At 39.9% G+C, this 26,193-nt stretch overlaps 1 protein-coding gene across 1 annotated transcript; it reads left to right on the top strand.

Moving 5' to 3' along the window:
- The first annotated feature begins 955 nt into the window (after positions 1-955).
- Positions 956-26,175, top strand: chrnb1 (cholinergic receptor, nicotinic, beta 1 (muscle)). The gene is made up of 11 exons (XM_042512419.1): positions 956-1,136; positions 4,146-4,279; positions 7,091-7,135; positions 7,771-7,880; positions 11,139-11,247; positions 11,892-12,036; positions 12,349-12,534; positions 14,411-14,634; positions 19,296-19,471; positions 24,812-24,959; positions 25,164-26,175. Exons 1-11 carry the CDS (start codon positions 1,076-1,078, stop codon positions 25,308-25,310), a joined length of 1,485 nt encoding a protein of 494 aa, XP_042368353.1. The 5' UTR covers positions 956-1,075; the 3' UTR covers positions 25,311-26,175.
- Positions 26,176-26,193: the final 18 nt, after the last annotated feature.

The following is a 26,193-nucleotide window of genomic DNA, read 5'->3' as shown; positions in this document are numbered from 1 at the left end:
AAGCAAGGCATTTCCAACAGTGGTTGTGGTAATGTCTCAGCATTTACAGCTGCAATGGAAGCACCAAAACCAGATGTTTTCTAATTAGACATCCACGCATTTCCAGCAGTGATTGTGTTGATCAAACAAGATATTTTATGCCACAAAATCTTTTCCTGGCTTTTGTGCCTAAACATAACCACACATTAGTCTCAGTGTTGCTGAAATGTAAAGAAATGTGAAGTTTCAACACAAACCCCTACACATTGACCATACAAATGTTACTTGTACAACATTTTTTCTGGAGATCGGGTCGAGGATGCACAGTTCACACTGATCATTGGCACTGATGTATGAGGTGCAGAATCCAATATGGTCATAATTCCTAACTGGGCTGAGGAATTAGGTAGATAAAGAAGGGTCTAGTCTAAGGGTAGGAAAAAGACCTGAAGCTGTTGTAGCTAGGGAGTGAATTTTGGGGAAATAGCTTTATATGATAGTGCAGCTTAATGGTTTCTATTTGTTCCTATTTTGAGATAAAAGAAGATGAGTAAGCAGGAAAAGGGAACAAGAAACTAGATGAGAGCAAGGTTTGGTCTAATTGCACCTAAGTAGTAACAGTAGTGAGTCTTAACCTATAGGCTTTTATCTACACAGTGTTTCCTATTCCATCATATGATTATGTTATCCTCGAATGAAATACTAATGCAGTTTAACCTTCACTCTTTTTGTTAAAGACCTGCCTGGAGACCCTATAAGAACTCCTGTGGGTACCTCAGCCCACAGTTTGAGAACCGCTGGTGTTGTAAGTACCATAAATTCTCATTGGGTAGAGTTGAGCCTGGTCCACACTGACTGAGGGGGTGAACAGTGACACACGCTCTCCCCTCCCCAAGGATGTAATTGGAGCAGACAGCAGTTGGCCAGGCAGGCCTGACTGACAGACAACAACAGTCCAAACTGACCAAACCAAAACTTACACTGAGGAGTTCCAGTGAGCTGCACTGGGAAAGAAAAACAAGGAAATAGAAGTTTGGATTAATCTACCAGGTGTTTGTTTTGCAGAGGAGAAACCTTTTTGGTTTGGGAGGTCGCCATGAAAAGCCTGGATCTTTTCCTGCTGGCATGCTGCTTATGTAGCCTGGGCGCACTGGGAGGTAAGGTACAAACTTGCACGATATACCCATGTAACAGATCTGTAGTTGTCATTTAATACTTCATACTCATGGACACTACACTAATACAACATGTAGAATGCTACATGGGCCAAAAAGGTTCACTAGAACCCAACAATAAGAGTAAATCTCCCTTTGGGACAGAGTGTACATTGTAATAAGACTATATCTAAATTGAAGAAGGTGCAGAGATTTGCTTAACATATTCTTTAGTTCTTGGCAATCTATGGCCTGGTCTATGTAAAAGAAATTTACAAAAGGGTAGCCTAATATAAAGAGTTAACTAACTTCAGACGTGCTAACTGCTTTCTTACGCTCGTATGACTTAGTGTTTATGAATGCAAGTTATGTGTCACAACAAACAGTAGGCATAATGTGTGTAAAGCCTGGTAGGAAAACACAACTCAGACACACTGAAAGAATATAAACACAGCATAACAAGGTTAAGAGTCTGCTGCCGTCGTAGCAGCTCTTTGAAACTTTACTTAGCAGTGCTTTCAGCTAAATGCTAACATAAACATGCTAATATGCTTACTGTGACAGGCTAGCATGCTAATGTTAAGCAGGTAGCCTAATATTTACTAAGTTTTCTGATGTGCTTGCATGCTAACATTGGCCAATATACACTAAATAAAAAGCTAAATTGAGGCTGATGCAAATGCTAGCTGTAGTTTTGAAGGTATTTGTTAAATAAAAGAACTGTATATATTAGAATTCTAACACAGTGATGGTGCAAAAGGATCATAAGGGGATCGCTAATCTTACTTGAATTGATTCTTAAGGAAACTTTTACTACAAGCCATAAATGGTGACGTTAAAGATAAAGTCGGGGATAGTCACTAAAATTCATCCTCTGATGACAATGAATGTCTGTGCAAAATTTAATAACAATCTATTGAATCATTATTGTTGAGATGCGTCATTCTAGACCAAATAGTGGACCGACCAACAAACCTGCTATAGTGTGGCTGAAAATGTTAAATATCAAATTAAAACAATACCATTAGGTACCATTCAAAAACATACCCCAATGATATGAGCTTTAATGGAAACATTACACTAAAATTACATGACTTTGGAAGGATTTATTTCATCATTCTGTCAATTAGCCTGGGGTACAAGAAAGAAATCGAAACCAGTTAACAAGCTTATGTCTGGAATTTTTGTAGAGAAACTGTTGGTGTTGTAGTGTAGCTCTCTTTGTGTTGAAATCTTGTACCTTTCACACAGCAAACCAATAAGCGGCACTGGTGTTTTTCATGGTTATAATGAAAGAATGGCTCTGAAATAAAATAGGGAAGGGATAAAAAGAAAAGTAAGATGAAACAGGAAACGTTATTTATAAGGAACAGACCTTGCTCACAGCAGTCGTAAAATACCATCAGAAACACCATAGCGATAAACAGTCATTGTCAGTTGAGTGGCATCCATTTCCTCAAAGAAATCAATGGCTTTCTTGTCTTTGGGAAATTGATTTTAAACTGACCAATGGTTCCTGGACAAGAACAGTGCTCTCAAAACACTCAGAGAACAATGGAGCTGATATTGAACTTTACTGCCCGTTTTAAAATCTTGTTTATCACCACTCAGCAGCTTGTGTTTAGTGAAGTTATCACACAGGAAAACAGCTCATGGTACATTTTAAAGGCCTTTTCAAATAGGAGAACTCAGAAATTCTTCCCTTTCTTCTTTTTTTTAGTTTTTTTTTTTTTTTCGTCAGTTAAATTCGTCACAAGCATCTCTCACATGTCCAATACTTGAACTCAGTGTGGTCTCACCTCATTTGATCCCATTGTACTCTTATTTGGCTTACTTACTAAGTCAACTGAGCTGGGCAGAGAGGAGAAAATGCTTAAGTCTGGCCTTCTACAACCACCTCTCAGCCTCACCCATCAGCAGCCATGCTTCCCTTTACTATAGCTAATGAGGGTGCCTCGCTGGGTGATCGTTGTCATTTATTCCTGTCAGGTCAGATCCTGCCGGGGCCACGGCTACGCCAAACGTGATGAATGTCGCATCACTAGAGCTGCTGATTATAAATGCCTCCAACCTTCCAACAAGAAGGAGGAAAAGGATGAAAATAAAGCAGGAGTTATGTATGAAAATGCTGTGGAGGTGGAACTCTGTCTAGTTAGAAAGGCTCTAACTTAAGTGGCTTTAACAAGTGTGGCTATCTCCTGTTGGGTGACACATCCAGCTGTATTAACTAATTCTGGGAAGCATCCACTCGCTGCGCACTATCGACTGAGCTCGAGGCTACTTTGGTTTTTATATTTGGATGCACGACACACCTCGCCTGCCAATCTGTTAGCTTTGCCCTCACTTGTCACCAGCGTGATGGGTTTTGCACAGAGCAGCAGAAACTTAAGTTCAAAGTTTTTGGGTTCATTTTATGAATTTTAAGCTGTGACCGAGACAGGCAATGGACAATAAAAATGGAAATATAACTGTTATTGACTTCTGATGGGTTATGAACTGCGACTGATGAATGAACAGTGCAATGGCAGACTCATTTGGCTCATGTCTTCCCTGACTTTTAAAGTAAAAGTCTGTGGGTTTCTTATATAGTATTCCATTATTAACCCTTTGAAAACTAGGAAATCTATCTCGATTTCTTTCAAAAACATGGGTAGATGGTGACTATGAACTTATTAAGAAACGAGCCAAGATCTGTCAAGAAATTAGTAAAAAGTGCAAGAAAATCACCTGAAATTTGCACAAAAAAGCCTAACAAAAAACCTAAGGAAGAGTTAAAATAAATAAAATAAAAACAAGAAAATGGCTTTGAAAAAGTGCTTAAAATTAAAATAAATTTGAAATATTACTTGTACATTTTGTGCAAAGTTACTAACTGCCGAAAGAAGTTACACAGGGTTCAAAGGTTTAAGTACTTGCAAACCGCGTCTGAATGTATCACAATAAAAGTGATGTCAATCCAGGTTTCAAAGAGTTAAAAAAATCATATAAGCTCTTTGTCTATGTTTCATACAGGTGCGTCTGATGTGGAGAAGGCTCTGATGAAGCAGCTCTTTTTCAACTACAACGTAAAGGTGCGGCCAGCACGCGTACCTGAGGAGAGGGTAGTGGTTCGTGTGGGTATGGTCCTCTCTTCTTTCGTTGGACTGGTGAGGCACGAGACCCCAACACATGCATACATTATACTTACTTACCTAGTGTAAGCTATGAAAAAAAAAAATAGAGGTTTTTTTAACCACTCAAAAGCTAAAATGGAGGAAAAAAAGCCAAATTCATACTGTTATCCCTCAGTCCCCTCTGTTTGTTCTATGAACATTTCTCTTCTCAAATTCTGTTTTGAAGGCTGAAATAGGATAATTGAATAGATGATTCACTATCACGACCTCAGTAGGCCTACATCATAGATACCAATGCAAAAACCAGTTGGCAACTGTAGGTGGTTATCGCTCAAAGCGTGCAAATTGAAATTGTACACTTTGACACATCAATGTCGGCCTCTGGTGTGACATATAATGCTTTCCAAACAATAACAGTGGCATAGCAGGGCAATTACAATCATGCTACACTTCTTTTTTGAGTTATCTGCTAACTATTACAAGCTGCTTTTTAAATCTCCCACGGTGGGTCACACATATAAACACGCTGTTGGTTGCGCATGGTCCTGGCTGTCTGACTGTCCTATTAAATGTTTGTTTCAGCACTTTTACTATCTACCATAGCCGATTAAGGCAAATTTTAGACGAGAACAGCCCTACTTTGGGTTTTTCAAAAAATCTGCATTAATAATGATAACATTGTGAGAACGATCCTCATGTACACATAAACAACGAATATCAACCAAAAATGCTATAGTATGCATGCCAGGCAAATATTGTGACTTTATAATGGCACACCATAAAGAACACAGTGCACATGCGCAAAGTGCGGTATTCACGTCACCATTCTCACACGATCCATGCATCGCCACTCAACACAGTGACAGAAGTGGACTGCAAAAGTTTACACTCTGGAACCCAGTTTTAAAAGTTTGTGTTTTCAGGCGCCGGGAACCAAGTTGTCATGTGAACGATAGAACAAACCACAGGAAAAGCTTAACATTTCACACAAGAACTGTTGCCTTGTAAATGGCCCCTAAATGTGAGACCACTCCCTCCCCCCTATTCCACATTCATACCTTTTATAAAGAACAGCAAGGCAGCATAATTGCAACATTCCAAAACAGGCAGCTTTAAAGGAGCTATGGTCTCTATCTCATAGTAAATATAAATATGTATTTAAAATTCAAATCTGGGTCTAACAGATGTCTCTTTAGAGCACAGTGGTTGCTCCCCATGCTGAGAACCACTATGCCCCAATAGTCGCTCATGACAGGATAACAAAATACCCTGCTGTACCTAGAAATGTAGAGTTTTACATTCAAAAATGAATATCTGAGAGCCGTCTGGTTCTCAATTCTGTGCCTGCTGAGTCAAATGGCACTAAGAGTCATACTTCTGATGTGAAGCCCTAGATTTTTATCAACCCATGCTGGTAAATAGTGTTTTAGTACCACGCACTGACTGGGTTGACTGCATAACAATTGGGTACACAGTAAAACACAGACCAGATCCCTCTATCTGTTCCTTAATTTCCCTTTGGCTCTGTTTTCTGTAGCACACAGCAACACACATATCCACCCACTGTCGCATTTACATACACATCTACAGTGCTCCTTACACCTCCACACAAGGTCAGTCTCGCTCTGGAGAGGAAGTCACATGGGACACTTAAGTTCTGGAGTGGAACAATCTTGAAAAGTGACCCAGTTGGATGCTATGTCTCCCCCGTCTGCCCAGAACTAGTCAGCTGGATAAAAGCAGTGTTATTATTAACTTTCCCCCCTCGGGGTGAATTCAAACAGTTACAGGAAGAATCAGTAAGTGATAGGTCAGTTATTTGTGTGTTTATGTGAGGCTGAGAGAGCGAGATGGTTTAAGTCAATCTCCCTCTACCCCCCTTCCTGTCTCTGTCCCAGCTGTCTCCCTGACATTCCTCCCAGCGTTTTAAATAGCAGGCCCGGCTCAGGGAAGCTCCGCCCTCGTGCTGGATAGACAATTACATGCACACACACACGATCATTGATACACATCATGACCTATGTCCTGGGAGTAGACGGTGCGTGTCCATTCCAGTCAAAGCAGTTAGTATCTCAAATGACCATCAGCTGTTTTGTTTGCTGCTCTGAGCTACTATCAACAAATAAAGGCTGGATGTGTATATGTTTTGCAGCCTTTTGATGTAATAAATGTAATGATTTTGTATACAGTTTACTTTTTTGCCGAAAACAACCCCAAGCAAGCGTCAAATCTTTTTATTGAATTTTGCCATTTCCAAAAACTTTTTCTAATGCAATACTTCAAAGGGCACATAAAAGTGAATTTTTATAAAGAAACGCTATAGTCTGAAGCTTAGAATCGCTGACCAATTCACCATGTTTGAGGATTTGTAAATGTGTTGTGCTCTTTAGCCCCTGTCAGACATGAGCCACTTTATATTAATCTCATGGGACTACAACATGTCTATTTATGTCTGATTAGTCACTTTTATGTAAAAGTCATAACAGAAATGTTACTATATTGGACGGAATGACATTTCCATATCTCTTCTATTCTGTCTGACTAACATAAAGGCTGTAGCAGCACAACGTGAAACATACACAAAAGAGAGGGAGAGAAAATTTTGGGAACTGATTTGCCGTTCAAGACCGCTAAAAGATTTAATAAAATCCTCATCTCTTGTGCACTAAATTGATTTAATGCACTAGGAAACACTGTGAAGAGCCAATTTAAGGTTGTTGAAAAGATCCATCACCTTATATCAGATCAGTCTTGAAAAACTTTTTCTCCTTGCGGTGCAACTGGGGCAGAGAATGTTAAAATAATGGTGCAATAATATGACATTTTTTATATTTTTCCTTCCAGAACATGAAAAATGAAGAAATGAGCACAATTGTTGTCATGAATCTTGTAAGTATGTTTGTGTATCAGCTCCTCTCACCGCACCATGTGGCATATCTTACTGTGTGCTTTTTGCGCTGAGGCTGCAAATTGGAGTTGTTTTTATAGATTTTGGGGGATACATTTCAAGCAAACACACAATGAATAATCTTTAAGCAGTTTGTTTGAGACACACAAGAGCTGGTTGCTTTACTAAAACAGGAAGTTTTAGTGGTGTAAGTGAATAACTTCTTACTATTTCCCATGATTATGAGCAACTCTGGCTCCACTGCAAATGAGTACAGTAACGTAAGACCTCCTTCTTTGTGTACAGCTCAGTGCCAATACACTCCATAAATAACCAAGCGGGAACACTTGGAGTAGTCCTGTAATAATAATACAAAGCATATGCAAAATGAAAAATTATGCAAATGCTGTTTTGTTATGCAAGGACAAATGCACAGGGAAATGCTCCCTGTGGAATCTAATTACAGCTGCGGAAAAATGAAAAATAAACTGATGAAATGACAAATTGGTTACATATGTAAATGTTAAGTTTAAACCTTCTGTCATTCTCTGTTTTCCTCTTGTCGCTGCAGTTTCCATGTACTAATTGCCGCATTGCTGCACAAATAAACACTCTTTTTTAACTTTTTTTTTAACAGGAATGGACAGATTATCGGTTGTCATGGAAGCCCAAGGAGCATGATGGGATTGAGGTGATGCGTATCCCCTCTGGGAAGGTTTGGCTGCCTGACATTGTCCTCATCAATAAGTAAGCACAAGCACTCACATTGGCATCAATTAATCAAGAGTTTAGAGGAGAAACCATTTGAACTTTTTTAGTTTTTGTTTCTGCGTAATTCCTACGGGGCATTTTGTGTATACCTTCATATATACTTTGATGTATCTGCTCTTTGTGTGAAAGATGTGTGGAATAAGATACTGCAACAATGTGACAAATGTCTTATGAGGACAAACTTTGACAAAAATAGTTCATTTTTTTTCATCCTTTCCCTACCTGTTTGTTATATAATCAACTTTGAGCCTTCTTGCCTCCACTCAAGGTCATAATAAATTCTTTAGAGTATTAGTCTTTTGGTTGTGAGATGAGGTGATGCTGAATAGGTAATCCTACGGCTGGTGTCCTTTTAGCAGCTCCTGCAGGGTACTTCACTGCACCGGCTTAAACAGTGGTGGAATCTAACTAAGAATATTCACTGAAGTTCTGAAGCACAAATTTTAGGTACTTTTTTTAAATTTAAATATTTCCATTTTATGCAATCCATTCCTATGCTACATCTCAGAGTGAAATATTGTACATTTTACTCATACAGTGTTTTAAAAAAAAAAGTGGACGTAGCTTCTGGGTTTGAAAAGTCAATCCAGAAATGTCTCAAACCTGCATTCTTTTTTAATGGCAAGTTAGGGGGTGACTCCACTGTTTGCAAAATGAAGTCAGATTGTCTACAAGTCAATAAGGAAATGTGTGACATCACGATTTCAGTGTTTATTGTTTTTATAGTCAGTGTTTCAACTCCACATATATTTGTCAGCTTCTGTTACTTTTAATTCCATACTTTCAATACATTTTGATTGCAGGATTTTTACTTTTAGGAGAGTATTTTAATGGTATGCTATTAGTAGTATTACCTCAATGATGTGAATACTTCCTCCACCACTGAACTCAACCTGGGGGGTGTTTTTTTTATATTCTTAAACCCAAAACCTATAATGATCTGTAATGATTTATCTTTATGTTTGTTAGCAAGACTAGTTTTCTCCTCCAGAGTGGAGCAGGAAAAGCATGCTGCAACCTTTGCCCTACACACATAGCCTACACTATCCAAGAAATGAAGATACAAAATTACAAAATTGTGCTATATAATAATGTAATGTAATGTAAATATATTTAGAAAGACACACTGCACGCTAAAACGTTAACCTCATATGAAACAAAGAGAGATGCACTCTATCAGGTTTTAGCTAAACTGCTATTTTCCACCTGTAGTCCCTGGCAGGTAGGTGGAACAAATATATTAATGACAATATTGATGTAAATAGAGCACAAAACACCGGGTCATAAAATTTTACAATCATTATCACCCCCATATCCCACCCCACCTAATCATGATAAATCATAAATTTGTGCAAAACTTTCAGCAATGAAAATTTCTAGGGCACAATCATTCCCACATCCTAAAACCAGTTTGCCCCTTCCCACACTTCCACATTAACAAATATGTGCAGAATATACATTTAGTGCAATACAAATTAAAAAGGTACAACCTACAGTATCTGTTATCAAAAAGACCACAAATGAGCTGCACATTTTTTAATAAGCTTGCAAAAATCAAAACTGTTGGCAAAGCATGTCCTCAACACCACACAGCTGCAGCCAATGGACATTAGGTTAAAGACCCAGTCCAGGTACAGCAGCAACAGTATTAATATTATGGAAAAACTCAAATTACTGTAAATTAGAAAATGTTGATGCTTAAAATAGCGACTGTGGTCTCTTTCTTACACCCATGCACACACACCCACACACCCATTAACACTGCTGTAAATATCCCCACTGTTCCATTCATCAACACTTTATAGGCAATTAAGCAGCATGGCTCCCTAAAAACTGCACTGATGGCACCGCTCAGCTACTTCAGCCCGGGAGGTGCTCACTTGGAACCACACACATGCACACAAATATGTACACACACACACACACATATAAATGCAAAGACGTGCACAACCTTCCCTGTGATCAATGCTGGCCATTTGTACAGCAGCACCTTCACAGGGACAGGGTTTTAGGACTTTAAGGACACAAGCCTCTCCTTGTTAAATTAGCGGAGCCATAAAAGCCGAACGCTGCACCCTGACAGACGGCTAAATCTGTGTCTAATTGACTTGATGTCTTTGTCGTGTGTAGTTATGTGCTTAACAGCCAAAACAGCTCTGTATACATCCAGCATTAGTGCTGGACTTAGAAGTGTCCTGTGAAATGTGTCGAGTTCCTGCTTTTCACCCGTGCCAATTAAAATCTTTTAGTGGGGTCTTGCAATGCGAGTCTGCAGCCAAACATCGATGTTCTCCATTGTTGTGGTGAGTGAATGGAAGCAGAATTGTGACTGCAATAATCATACATACGAGATAGAGTTAATTTTTATTTAATTACTCGATCTGACCAGAGCTTCACCTTATCTTTCTTTATAGGTGATTTATGTAAAGCCTGCTTTATTTCTAAGAACAAAGAGGCAGGACGGTTGAGTGAGAGGACACATGGAACAAAGGCCTCGGGTGAAACCCAAACCTGGGATGCTGCTATTACATGATATGTGCAGCTGAGTTAGCAGGATGCACTTTTAATATTTGTTGCAGTGCAGATAATTTATTGCCAGTCACATTTTGTTATTGTCTGGTCACTTCTGACAGCTGTACAACCTTGGGTTTTTTTTAAATCTGAATAGGAAACAGCCTGCAAACAACTGTTTCTGGTGCCAAAATCAGATGCTTTGTACAACCCAAAAGGTTGTGTGGCACTCTATTAATGCTACTACCGCTGTTATTTCTGAGAGACAGCAGTCATTATTCATATGACCAGAAAATGTTGCTTGTAAAACAGTTGTAGGCATAGTTTGTTTTAAGGTGCTCTATGCAAAATTCACTCTGTATGAATTGTCAAGATGCAGTTCTCAACATTGATTAGCAATGAGGTAGCAGCTAACAGTGCTAACTCCATAAAAAGTGAAACAACAGCAACAGTGCTGACGGAGCTAACAGTTTTAACCAGTGAGGTGTCTGATAGTGGGCGCTGCTGTAATCATTTAGCCATGGCTCCGTTATTATGTAGCCATATTTATGGAGTGCAAAGAGGCAGCAGTGAGCTAGCCAGTGCGATACACGCATGCACTAACATGCACATGCAACAAGACGGGTTTAAACACACCAAAAAACAGAAGAGAGTTATAAAAAGTAAGAAAAATCAGCAAAAGACTTTTAGGAATATTTTAATTCATATATTATCTGTTTGCAGTAATGATGGAGTGTTTGATGTGGCCCTGCCTGTCCATGTCCAAGCTTACAGTAATGGCAGAGTGACCTGGACCCCCCCTGCACTCTACTGCAGCTCTTGCGGAGTTAAGGTGAGCATCAACACGTACAAAAACTTAAAGGGAAAATTCACCTCAAGATAAAAAAAAACATATTTTTCCTTTTACCTGAAGTGGTTTTTATCAGTCTAGATTGTTTTGGTGTGAGTTACCCAATGTGGGATTTATCAGCCGGAGAGATGACTACCTTCTCTCCAAGATAATGGAACTCGATCGCATTTGGCTTGTGGTGCTGAAAGTGCCAAAAAATACATTTGAAAAACTCAACAGCAATGTCTCTGGGACCCAAGGGGTATCACGTCGAACTATTTTCTTTCTACCAAACTGCACCTGACATTTGTATCACTGCACAGAAGGAAGAGTGCATCTGCTCATAGACAAGAGGCTCATGCTTGCAAAAGCATGAGATTTCAATATACTAGGCGTCCTCCTTGGCTTAGCTGTAACATTAGCTAGCTCCGTTGTGCAAGGGTGAGCTAGCACACTTATTTTTACACAGGGATACATTTGGGAGGCGTAGTTCAGCAGTAAGAAAATAGTTAAGCACAACAGAGTGCCATTTAGCTCCATTACACTGGAGAGTAGGCAGACATCACAGCCAATATGTCCAGCACCTTTAAATTTCACCTATTCCTCCTCTCTTACTCTTGTAACATCCTTGTGTTTTCTCTGTCTAGGTACAATATTTCCCGTTTGACTGGCAAAACTGCACCATGCAGTTTCGCTCCTACACATATGACTCAACAGAAATCGACATACAGTACGCACTGGACTCAAAAGGCAAAGAAATCAGGGAGATCCAACTGGACGAATCTTACAGTGGTGAGAGTTTTGTAGGGAAAACACAAGAAGATGGACGTAATGAGCAGTTAAAGGATGAGTTTTTTTCAGAATGGAGGAAAAAGTTTGATGACAGTGTTAGCAGGGATATAGTCCTTTGCGTGACAATGAATTACTTTTACGCACTTTAATTTTCTCCTGTTTGGCACTTTTGCTTAATACCTGAACCACAGCCACGGAAGTGTTATTAATTATTCAACTGTCTTTGCACCTCATTTTGTACCCTCTTGTGGTATGCAGATTTGTTGTCATTATTTTGCCAATCCAAATTCTCAAAAGTGAATGTTTCTCCAGAGGGTGGGGAGTGGCACATCACACACAGGCCGAGCAGGAAGAACGTGAATGACGATCTATACGAGGATATGACCTTCTACCTCATCATCGAGAGGAAACCTTTGTACTACGTCCTGAACATCATCCTCCCCTGCATCCTCATCACCATCATCGCCATCTTTAACTTCTACCTGCCTCCTGATGCAGGTATACCAACCATACAGAATCATGCATGCACACTAGACAATCTGATTACTAATGCACAGAATTGACACTTTATTCTAGCTTTATTTAGAACTATTCTGCCTTATCATTGCTCTCTAAAACTGCTGACACCATTTCCTAATTGTGTTTATGGGGTCTGGTTGGATTGTGCACACATTTGTCCAATTATTGGCACAAAGGGATTCCATTTCAGATAAGAAGTTGTTTTTTTCCATAAAGCACGGCTTAATCAATAACCTCCAAAATGAAAATAGCAGGAATCAGCCACACAACTTTGTCATGTAGTTCTCACTATGATGGTTTTCCATTTCTCCTTAGTCATTAGTTTAAGGTCCACACATTGTCACTTACCACATATTCAGCTTTATTTCACAAAATGTAAACAACATTTTAGCTTAGATTGCAAATAAATGAAAACATATTGCATAAACAGAAACAGCATTTCAAAATAAAAGCTCTGTGCTGAAAATTAAGTGTACTTAAAACAAAAAGTGTGGTTTTAAAAAATTCACCAGTCTCTTGCAGTCCATTCAGAATGGACCAGGGACCCACTTTTGGACCATGACCCACCAGTTGGGCACCACTGATCTAGATTGCTTTGGTGTGCATTGCAGAGGGATGTCACAAGCACAAGCCTCTAGTCCAACAATATTACTGTTGAGTTTCTCTTTTTTTTTTCTTTTTCATTGTGTCTATGTATTTATTTTATGTATTTATTTTGTGCTTTGAACACAACAAGCCAAGTGCCATCAAGTTCCATTGTATTGGAGAGAGGACAGACATCTCTGATTCCAATATCTCCAAAACTCGGCAACTCATACTAAAAACATCTAGATTGATAAGTAGCACTACAGTAAAGAGGGAAAATATGTATTTTTGATTTTGCAGGTGAACTGTTCCTTTGAGCTTTGCTCCATATTAAGCAAATGAATTTCAGTTTGAACATCATAAATGTGAGAATAAATGAATTATAGGTTTTGGGTTTAAGAATATAAAAAAACACCCCCCAGGTTAAGTTCAGTGGTGGAGGAAGTATTCACATCATTGAGGTAATACTACTAATAGCATACCATTAAAATGAGACTAAATGAGAGATAAATGTTATGTAGAATGAAATTTTACAATTCATGTTAAAAGAACAGAATTTAAAAAATGCAAAAGAAACCAAAAATGTGGTCAACATTTTAGTGGCCAGTCAAAAGTCAGTGCATTTTTTTTTTATTCTTTCTTTCACCCTGTGGAACCTCTCATTATGTGTGCTCCTGCACAATCTGTAGACATGTATGCTTCTAAATGTTATTATCCCTCAACATGTCAAGGACATTAAAGTAGTAACCTGTGATTTTTTTTTCTTTTACAACATTTATGCTGACTATCAGAATTTTTCAGCTCTAAACGAAAACTTTAACATGTTGAACTCTGTGGTAGTGCAGTGTGTTGAAGTGAATGCCTCTGCTTTGACAGTGACTCACTGTGGGAGCCGCTCTGCCCTAATGCACATCAGTTCCTCATTACCTTCCAACTCTAACCAATCTGCGGTAAACACAGTTTGTAAGTGACCACTGAATCCACCTGGGAGGCTTTGCTCTGTCGGCCAATCAGCTTCACTTAAGATGGGAGATGAATTTTCTATTACAGTCATTACTGGTGAATTACATGGACCAGCTGCTGCTAAAATAGTAGATCAACTGAACGAGGAACAAACCATGTCCTGGTAAAACTAGATGAGTCGTAACACAGACCTAAAGGAATGCTCTGCAATTGTGAAACCAAAGTGAAAATAGGGCACCATGGCACCACTACAGAAGACCCTCTTCGCATTAATAATGTATGTTGTATTCATTTCTCCCCCCACCAGGAGAAAAGATGGGTCTGTCCATCAACGTGCTGCTCACCCTCACTGTGTTTCTGCTGCTGCTGGCCGATAAGATCCCAGAGACGTCACTGGGTGTCCCCATCATTGTCAACTACATCATGTTCACCATGATCCTGGTCACGTTTTCTGTCATCCTCAGCGTGGTCGTCCTCAACCTCCACCATCGCTCACCCAACACTCACATGATGCCCATGTGGGTTCGCAAGGTGAGGTCCCATCGTGGTAAATCCCTCGTTTCCATAAATTGGTTACTTGTTACTTTGCAGATTCAGATTATTAATACAATATGTGATTTAAGTAATAAATAGATGTAATATTATATATTAAGATAATCAGCAGTACCTAAAGTAAAAAGGGACACAGAACAATAAAACAACATTAAATTACCTTCAACAAACAACTACAAAAACACACAAAACAACCACAAGGAGGCAGAAAATGACTATAAACACACACAAAAAGACTGAAAAGGAAAAAGTTACCTCAGACAAAAACCACTACAAAAAGAAACAAAACAACCACAAGGAAAAACAAAATGATTTGTTGAAAATTTGATGATTTTGGGTCACAGAAGGACTAAGAAAGACACAAAATGATCTCAAAGAGACACAAACGACTAAAAAAGAAACAAAACAACCACAAGGAGAAACAAAATGACTGCAAAGAAACACAAAAGGACTGAGTGAGACACAGAATGACCCCAAACAGTCACAAAAAGATGCATAACAACAACAAAGAGATGCAAAACCACCACTAAGTCTGTGTGTACTGCTCACATGTAGGAGAGATAGTGAGGCCCTTTGCATATCTGTGCCCACAGGACCACAATCCCTAAAGTTTCATAATCCACCCATGAGGAAAAGATATGCTTACTTCTTCTTCCTGCCGTTAAAAACAAAACTAAGACTTGCAAGTAACCAATCAAGGCTTGATTACATAAATACAATCAAGTAATCCAACTAGTAAATTAGTGCAAACAGATGCAAAAACTGTACAACCATGTGCACATTTTATTACCTGCACATAATGAAAATTAAGTTGTGTGTTTACCAAAAACAAAATAAATAATTAACCTTAAGCACAACATCAATTATGTGGGAAAGCAACACCTCCATCAATGTAGAAAATAGTGCCCTTTTCAGTGAATGTAATGTTAATTTTTAATGAAGGTGGAGGTGTAGGTAATGGTAGTTTCAGTTTAGGCGGACTATTGGATCAGGTTGACACAGTCCTCAACAGCCTGAATGTCATGTTATACCATTAACCTCCATCAGTGGCTGCTGCCCTCACTGTACATTATGTGAAGCTAATTACAGGCCTGAGCAGCAGCTCTATACTTTGCTCCAAGTTCTGTCACGCTTTCAGGCAACACTCAGCTCAGAAAGGCTTATACACAGGTGATTTGCATGGTTTAATGAAACTAAACTGCTTGGTGCCGGATTGATGGGAGGAAAGAACATTATAGGTTCTGCTTCTTTTCACTCCTACTTTTCTCACGATCAGTGTCGTGAAATGTGGAGAGATTTATGCACAGTGAATCAGTAATGGAAAATTTAAAGATGGTAGGGTATGCATTTGCATTGGGCTGTAAAAAAGAAGTGGATGCAGCCTCCAGGTCTGAAAAGTGAAGCCATTGCAAAAGTGTCTTAAACCTGCATTCTTGCTAATGGTCAGCAGGGGGCAGCTCACCTGGTGGCAAAAAAAAAATCTCATTCTAAAGAAGTCTATGAGAAAATGACCTTTGTTCACATCATCCTAATGATTTTTTGTACTCACACTAGTGTCGAGTCTTCTTCAATACAGAATAATGTTCATTTTATTCATCTCGAGTGAAAAAGACAATACATGAGGGTATACTTCAAGGTGTGGCTCCTTGTGATTGTCAAATTATGACTATGGTTTCAAGCTTTCTCAGAAATCTGGTACGTTAAAGCAAAGTTGTAGTGTACTATTTTCCTGCAACTTTCTTTAGCTTACAGTCCTTATAGAGGGAACAGCAGGAAGCCAGAGAGGTTGACATCCCCCCATGCCGGCGAGGCAAATCTAGTCTCAGGGAATATACGGGTGTCAATAACGTCCCCCCTCTCCAGCTGTAGAATCACAGTAACGGACAAATTCAGATGACCATACCCATTTTGTAATTGTTTGTACACTACAGATTCATCATTCTTATACAGGAAAACACCCATCCACTTATTAGCACGGTCATCTATACCATTGAACCTGAAGTAAAAGACTCCTCTAACAGGTGCAGTGAAAGTGCCAGCAGTAGGGTTGTAGGCATTGCCAATGTTGGTAATTACTCGATTGAAAATAACTTTTGTAACAGTGTCAAATGGTCCATAAATATTTCCACTGCTGCATGCTAAAACAACAAAGAAGGCCACTTTGTGGACACCAGTGTTCAGTCTCTGGAGGGACGTCAACTCTGCTGCTTTTTCTTCCTTCTCCATCTTGATGGTTGCCTTCAGTATCTCATTTTCTTTCTCCAGTCGCTCAACTCGTACGGCCATGGCACCCAAGGCTGAGTTTTCTCTCCTCAGCTCTCCCACCAGGGTCCTCTGGGTGTCGAGCGCAGCCTTGGTGTCTTGCAGCTCCTGCTTCTGCTCAATCACCATGTCTCTCAGCTCCTTCAGCTCAGCCTTGATGTCGCTTTGGGTGCTCTCTGCTGCTGCGTATGTGTCTGCCAGAGTCCCGCATAGACAGAGCAGCAGCACTATCTGAGACGGAGCAGCCATCGTTGTGATATAGGCTCTTTGTAGATTAGGTGTGATCTCTAGAGTGCAGTTTTCTCTTCCTTATATCCAAAGCTCACCATGTGCTAAGCTGTGGGAAATCTAACAGGTGTCACATGGGGTCAGTGAGAAAAGTCTGTTACAACCAGCAAAGACTTGAAATGTGGGCTGCAGTGGAAACCACCTTGTTGTTATCCAATCACAGCCACAAGTGGAATATTCCAGAGCTGAGCCTATAATGAGGTGTACTGAAGGAAAGTGAAGTGTCCTGGCTTTGTTTCGAACATGGGGAAAATCACATCTGCTGGATTTTATCTGAAGCTAAAACACACCAGCTAATCTATTTCACCATGATCATAGCAAGAACTTTAATTAAAAAAAAAAAACCCTCCCCAACATGAAGGCCAAAATGTGTCTTAAGATCCTCTCCACACAGCCAAGGTTCAAAATTTGCAACCTCATTGCCAGAATAAATGTAGCCATTGTGCGTTTGTGCAATCCATGGCTACATTATATTTGTACATTATTATGTAGTGGATACACTGAAACTCATCATCTTAAATTAAGGTTAGGGTTAGCAGAGTTAATTTGGGCTAAGTTGTTTTCTGTAGCTTTCCATGGTACTATTCATGAAGAAACATCTTGGTAGAAAAGATGAAAAGACCACTTTTGGTGGCATTATCCCCGGTGGAAACAAAGTGACAGGTTGCTAACAAAACCTACACTTGGTGGCTAAAAAGCCTCTGGAAAACACAGTAATGACAAGCTTAGAAACTACCACTTGTTTTGATTTTTGGTCTCAAACTGTGGTCTGCAGCTTAGCAGGCATTTCACCTAGGTGTCACACCACCCACCATCCCCTCCAACTTCAGAATACAAAGCCAGCTGGTATAGTATGCCACTTCAGAAAAGTTGATATGATACTTATGGAATGTGCAATCCTTTATGTATTGTTGTCCAGTAGTCAAATTTAAATATACAGCATCAAACATTTTAGAATCAGCCATTCTGGCATTATAAAACTCTCACACGCACTCGCTCTTCTTCAGTGTCTTCGAGCCCCTGCTGTTCGGCTGCTTTGTTGCTGTGATCATGTCACTATGTGTGACTCACTGCGTTCCTGTCCCACACAGAGAGAACAGTCTACGGGAAACATGACAGGTGTAACAGTGTACTGGGAAATGGGAGGATAGAAAGAAAGGTCACATAAGAACATGGACATACTTGATACTGAATGAAAGCTAAGTCACTCTTTATTCTTTGAAACTACAAAACAAGTCAAGCTTCTTCGCCTCACATTGCATTCTCCGTTGTTGCTACAGTACTGTATGATCCTTGCCAGGGGCTTTTTATTGACGTCCATCTGCCAATACAGGCAAGCCGATAGTTATTTCAAAAGAAGGATATCCGAGCCCTTCAAAGTGCACATAAAAGAGCCATTATCAGGGGCAAACAGCATTTGTGATATTGATCAAGACTAACATTTGGCCCATTGGTTTGCTGTCATATCAAGTCAGATTCCTCTGTATTCTTCTTAAAGGCAGCTCCAAGTCTGACAGCCACGCAGGTTTTATCAGACATTTATCTCTATTTTAATTAAACACATCTGGGAGCTGTCCAGTACAACTGTACACTGAAGAGCTCCACTGGAGTATTCAGAGTTTATGTTCTTTGCTCAAGGACACCTTCAGAGGCAGACATTGAAGAATTCATTGCCCATTTGGTTTCCCCACCCACATCATTCAGCAGCAACTCTTCTCAAAGGTTATCTTGCTGCTAAATTCAACATTTTGACTCATTTCTCAGCCTTAATAGGCAAATACAGGGCAAGTACATTTCAGCTGTCCCATAAATCACGGAACAGGAATCCAAACAAATGGATTTTTATTAGCAGAAAAGACGATGGATTTCAGAGGTCTAGGAGAGCCAAGAAGCTATTGACTGAAAGTGGAAAGTACAGTTAAATAACTTTCTCTTTCCCAATGTGTGTCAAAGAAATATACATGAATGAGTGTTTGTACATTTGTGCTTTCCAAATTCATCACATCAGGATAAGTGGAACAGCAAAGAAACTGATTTTAATGTCAGTTGTTGAGGTAAGTCTGTGCTTTTTGTCTTTTCTTTCCCCCTAGATCTTTATCCATATGCTTCCTCCTTACCTTGGCATGCTGCGTCCAAAAGTAGAGACTCCCCTATCCCTGGAGACCGTGCCCCGGAGAGAGAAAAGGGCGGTTGCCATCAGCAAAGTGGCCGATGAGTACTTCATCCGCAAGCCAGACTCCTCTATCTTGTTCCCCAAACCCAACAGGTGAGACCAGAAACCAGTCTAGATTCCAGGGATGAAGGTTTATGCATGGGGGGGGCACCCCAAGGGCACCTGGGTATGCATTTTGATCAGCATGCATGTGAATCAGAAAACATGCCTCATGACCTCAACATGCAAAAGCGCGATCCATAAAAGCTTCTATTGTGTATGATAGCACTATGAAATTAATTCAATAGCTTATATAGGCTATCATTTCCTGTATTTAGTATTCATAGTTTCATGTTAAAGTGTGTGTAGGAGGCTGTAGTTGACATCAGCTGGACAGCATTTCCTGTTTTCCCACAGCTTGCGTTTTTCCCATGAAATATAACATTTTACATCAGCAAGTATTACTAGGCATAGTAGTTACCTAGTTACCTCAAATATAGAAAGACCGGACTTTCAATGCACAATATCACATTTTATCTTACCATTCTTGTATCGCAGTTATTGTCTAGACTAAAGGGGACCTTTTCAGCTTATTGTCAGGTTCATACTTGTATTTTAGGTTTCTGAGAAAAAGTTTCCATGCTGTAATGGTCAAAAAACACTTTGTTTTCTTCACACTGTCCTACCTATACTCACCCTCTGTCTGAGATGCTCTGTTTCAGTGCTGGTCTCTTTAAGATCCCTTCCAAAAAAGCCAAGTCTGTTTGGTCAGCATTTCTGGGTCTTCTTCACTGTCATTGCAACCAATAAACGCATCTAAGCAAAATCGGTTGTGTTCCAGCAGGAATATGCTTCAAAAAATGTGCAAAATTAACAGAAGCATGTATTTGTTCCCTTGTTCCCATGTCCAAAGTTCCTACACTCCCATATCCTTTGTTCTTTTTACAAGGAACAACCCCCCTTGTGTTCGAGTCAAAGTTTATCTGTTATTTAAGTATCCTTACTACCAACCTATTTCCTAATCTTTGCTCATTTGGAGATGATGATAGTGGAATACTATTTTGTCATTCTTCCTCTTTTTTAATGAAATACATTTGGGAACTATTCTCCACACGAAAAGAATAACTACTGGGGCACAAGGTAGAGCATGTACCATTATAGTCAAGTGCAATTTCCAGTCCCCTAAGCTAACCCTAGGCCACGTCATATTAGGCGAATACAGAGCTGGGCAGCATTTAATTCAGGTTCACATTATGTGCTTAAGAGCTGGGTAACAAAGTACCCTGGGAACAAAGGAATTATCCCAAATTGACAACATCAGCAACCAAGATTTCAGGTGTCCCTGATGTTAGCATGTGGCTACATGTAGCTTTGTATGCGATGTAAGTACAGTAACATGCCTGAAGCAGATGAGCATATAAAGATATTGGTTAAGAGTTGATGTCAGCTTCTTCTCAAAGTGGGAAAAAAAGTGAAAAGCAGTATTGTAATGGTCTGACACCATTAGTTTTAGCTCTTAGGCATAACTTTTACATGCATTTCCCTCATTATTTGAAACTTAAGCCACATTTAATTTGAAAATCTGACATTAAAGCATTACACATAGGATATAAGATAAAAACATAATATATCCTATTTATGAAATTAAGTTGACGCACTTAGATATTTTAAGTTTTAGGCTGCACTGTAGGCTTTGTGCAAACACAATAAAGTTGGGGATACAGTACAGGACGTCAGGCTTTCTGTAGGATTCACAAAGGTGACGACTGCGCCCTAGTCTGCACCAGTCAGCACAAGTTGCGGCCAGTTGGCACAGAAATGTTTAAGTGTACAGACTCAAATAGGCAAGTGTATGAGCAGAACAAACTCCTCCAGACATGAGTCGCAGCGTATCAGACATGTTTTGATTTTTCAGAGCTGACCCCCTGACACTTTTGCTTAATGTACACTGGTCATCTTTAGCCAGCGTTGCCTAGACTTGGCTCCAGTTTGTTACGTTACCAGAAGGTGCTTCATTCACTGACCTCAAGCTCTCTCTGCAGTCTCTAGCGTCTATACTCCCCACGTCTACCCCTCCACGACTTCACCCAAATGCGTTTTCTCGGTTTCTTTTCTTGCTCAGCGCAGATGGTTGCACTTATAAAAACTGCTGCTGCCTTTCTTGTATCCATGTGTGTTTGTTCCTCTTCTTCTTCCTCAGGGTTGTATGTTTACTTTTGCTCTCGCGAGTGTTGTCATGAGAGTATGGTGCGTTAAGTTGGCTTCAGTTGGAGTGACAAGTCATGTTGTCTGTGATCCCTCATCTGGCACAGTCTTTAACTGTGTGATTCATCGCTTTTAAAGTCTTTTTAGAATCTTTTAGGATTGTGAAAGTCGTTTATTGTATCCCCAGTTTTAGACATCTAATTTAAAGTCACACATCCTCTGCCCTGTGTGTAAATACCACAGTGTCAGTTTTTATAGCCTATAATTACAGTAAATACTGGCAAAATTTAGGCCTACAAATAAAGTTGTCCTCATTTTTTTAGAGCTTTTAAAAGGTAAGAATTGATCAAAGAACAAGCAGTTTAAGAAGTAAATGTTACATTTTCACTTTCTGACCTTTGGTGTAGACTGTGAGAGGTTATATCTTGAGGACAGAAGTGCATTTAAATTCAAATTGTGGGGATATTATGCTGAAAAAATAAGTACAAAGAAAGCTATTTTTCTGAAGTTGGAATATTCTTTAAAAGGGCATAGACGTTAAAACCCAAACATCTCAAATGAAACCTGGAATGATAAGTGCTTCCCCTAAAGCTGTTGAGTTCAGTTGGCACACAAATAAGCAACAAACCGTTCTAACAGTCTAACCCTAAGCCTCTATACCTTGTACGTTGGAAACAGACAACCTTCCTCAGGTGAATTAGGTAAAACTAGGAACTGTAAGTCCTGGGAATCAGCCACTTTGTGACATCCTTAAATATTCAGCCTCCCTGCTGCTCTATTAATACACACCAAAAACCTTCCTCACAGTCTGTAGCCGTCGTCTCTCCCTCTCTATCCTTCACCTCCTGTGAGAGCTGAAATATGTCTAGAGGGAAAGACTGGAGGCGGCAGAGGATCGTTGCTAAAATAATAATGACCCGCACAAATCGACTCTGACACATTAGAGCGGGACGCTGCGTGTCTAGGTGAAAGAACGGGTGACAGAAGAAGAAGGCGGGGGGCCTCTATTAGAGCAATTTGATGAGACAGCAGTATCTCTCTAGAGCCCACACGTACACACACATTCACACACACCTTCTTAATTGGGTTTAGTGCATGTCTTGGCACCAGACGCAGCCAGTTTTTAGTTGAATTAGTCTCCTGAATAGTCATTTACTTCTCGCTGATGAAGTGCTACTTTGAGCCACGCAAGAGGGAAAAGAGAGGAGGGGGTGAAGAGGCCAAATTGCATCCCTCCTCCTCTCTCTTCCTCCCTCTCTTTCTCTCTATCTGATGAGGCTCCACCTCTCTTAGGTCACAGCCTCTTCACCTGCAACACTCACAGGAGCAGCAGTGACGGCCGCGCTGCATTGTAAACCCCCAGACTACTGCACTGAATACAAAGCAGCTCTCTGCTCTGTCCTGACTGTCAGGTTACACTCCTTTTTAATGTTCTCCACTTAGAGACACAGTGCCACACTGCCCTCTGGTGGTGAGCTGCCCAGCCTGCAATTCCTGATCGTTGATTTTTTTCATAGCATCGAGAGAGCGTAATGTGTTTAATATTTGAGGTGTTTCATAAGAAAACAGATGTTTGAAAAAAAACAGCTGTTGATTGTTAATAATATTAATTTGTCAGTGTTGTGTTTTTGGACAAGGTGGTACCAAGGACCAAGAGTAGATGAGTTTTAGGGACTTTGTGAAAGGGAAATACAGCTTAAAATAAAAACAAAACGATACATTTATGGTTTAACCCTTTGAAACCTGGATCAGCATCACATTTCTCGTGCTGCCTTCAGACACCTTTCACAAGTATTCAAACCTTTGAACCATAAGCAAATTTAATTTGATTTATGTTATAAAAAAAAATACGTGGGTGAAAATGGAAGGGGCAACTTGCCAAGAAATATCCTGCATATTGAAAGAAAGTGGTGAGAAATAATTTTTAAAAAGCTAAGGAAAAATGTCCTGAAAACTTTAATAACTCTAATAATCATAATCATTTATTTAAAATTATGCTACAGAATAATGATTACTTTTTTAAGCAGTTTTTCCAGGTCATTTCCTGTTTTCCAATTTAACTTTCTGATTTTTTTTAAGGGTTAATAATGACTTTTACACTTTTAACACTGTGGACCCCATTTTGAGGATCACTGTTCTAGATTAAAGTGGCTTATTTACTGCCTGCTTGATTGTCTACTTGCTCTTGTTTCATGCCCCATTAGACATATTTGTTACTGTGGTGAATAAAGTTGTATTATAAGTGATAGAAATGATGGCCAAAACTACATAAGCTGGGATTATCCTTTTATTTCAGAGGCAATTTCACTTCTCAACCATATGTTTTAGCCGTGACGTCCTACAGAGAGAGTCGTGCTGTATCACTACTTAAAGTTATAGTAGTATTAGAGTGCTGTGTCTGAGGCTCTACTGGAAGAAGCCAATGGAAATCCATGTGTCATTGCTCAAGGACACTGTGTGCGATAATGCATAGAAATTCAGCAGGGGAAAGCAGAGCAGAAAAGGTTAATGAGGAATGCTTTAGGTCTCTCAAACAGCTGTGTGCTAAGGTTAGACTATATTGATTCTGAGGTAAGAAATTATACATCTATCCTCTTGTAAAATAAAAGTTTAATTCAAGCAAATGTGTTTGCTTCAACTCTGCTACAGCTTTGTTTGTTCTGGTAAAACCTGTAAATCAGAGTGGCTAAGCCAGTGCTCTTTGTTATGATTCTAATGAAGAATGAAAACAACTTTGACCTGTCATGTGAAAAGTCGTGAGTGGCAGCAGAGTTACAAATACCCCCACAGCAACACTCTCAGCTTCCCCCAGCAACTACTGGCAGACCACCGCAGATGACAGTTGGTAACTGAGGGCAACAAGTAAACACAGAAACAAGCACACTCACACAAGTACATGGAAGGTTTGTCAGCCAGAACAGCCCAGTCAGCAGATGCAGAGCGGTGACTCCCACACTGGCAGAGCGGGCCCGGGGAGCTCCTCTGACCTTCTCTTTATTCCTCTCTGAATGACAGAAGAGTGCAAAGGAGACGTGCAGCCTGCCTCATAGACACTTTACTATTTTACAGCTTTTAATTAGTCTGGTCCAACATCTGCTCGCACGTTGCTACATTCTGCAAGCTTCTGTTCAGTTTAAATGTTTATGGGGACTCACTTCATTTCTTCTAGCTCAGTTCTGAGACTTATTCGTAACATCAAAAGCTGTACATTGTGGTATTTTCCTGACACATTTATGTATTGTTCTCTAGGTACCAGCCGGAGGGTATGTGTACAGATCTAAGAAAGTTCATTGATGGGCCCAGTAGCTACCTCACGCTCCCTGATGAGCTCAAGACAGCAATAGATGCCATCACATATATCGCTGAGGCTCTGCAAGCTGAGAAGGACTACGAAGCTGTAAGTTAGACTGCCTTAGCATGCTCTAATATATCTTTTAAAGGCTATCATTTGGTTTCTGAACTTCACCCTGTCTTCTTTTTATCTCTTTTGTCTGTCTGTCTTTTCCCGACTTCCCACGACTACAACTTTCCATCTTCTCCTTCATCCACCCCCACTCTGTTTAATCTCCTCCCCTCCGTCCGATCATTTATCCTCGTCAAGCTAAAAGAGGACTGGCAGTACGTGGCCATGGTGGTTGACAGGATGTTCCTCTGGATCTTTGTCGTCTTCACCACTGTGGGCACCTTGGCCATCTTTGCCGATGCTAGCTTCAACCACACACCCACTGACCCCTTCAAAGCCCCCTGAATCAGTGGGACATTTGGTCTTTTTGAGCTATACCTTCCCTGATCTACCACATAAATAAATAGGGAAGAAGAAAGCACTGTGTCAAAGATTATCTGGGGTTTAGTTTACCATCAGCCTACTGTGCCAACAATGTAGGAACTCTTACTGTATATGTAACCCAGGAAAGAAACTTGTCCACTGCACCTCGTGTTTTCTATACTGTGATCTGTTATCAAGCACTGCCAATTAAGATAACTTTCTTGCCTGACTTAGCAACCCCAAATGACCTCAAGATCTGCCTTTTTTGTTGACAATGTCAATGTTGAAATTCATCTTGACAATAGTCCATATCTTGACAATAACTTCTAACACAGCTTTGTCATTCTTAGCCATATGGAAAGCAAAAACAATAATTTCAACTCCTAAGTCTTGGACCAGTAAAGCATAAATCCTGTACAACCAGTTCTTGAACCTTGATTGCACTATTGCATCAACACTTAAGATTACAAAATATTGATCAGCCAGGTCAATTTCTGGACATTGAGCATGAACAGAAGGGTGTGCATCTTTATTCTACCCACCCTCAGAGGATGGCATGTTGTTTAAACAGCTGAGGCTTGTCAGATTGTATCAAGAATTCCTGCAAGGTTTGTCTGCATTCAACCTCAATTTGCAAGTAAATGCAAATGGATGAACATCTTGAGGCTCCTCGGCTGAATGAGCACCAGTGCTCAAGAACTTCTCTGCCTTAGTATTGTTGATTTAATTACATGGAAATGTCTGGATAGATCTCTTGACATAGATCATTTAAACTGCATTATATCTGCAAGGACACTGATAATTGCATGAAATATACCAACCAAGCCAGTATTTGCATAACTGACAAGTGTATAAATACATAAAT

This window comes from Plectropomus leopardus, chromosome 23, assembly GCF_008729295.1.
Source record: "Plectropomus leopardus isolate mb chromosome 23, YSFRI_Pleo_2.0, whole genome shotgun sequence".
NCBI classification, from domain to species: Eukaryota; Metazoa; Chordata; class Actinopteri; order Perciformes; family Serranidae; genus Plectropomus; species Plectropomus leopardus.
This window is presented reverse-complemented; position numbering and strand designations above follow the sequence as displayed.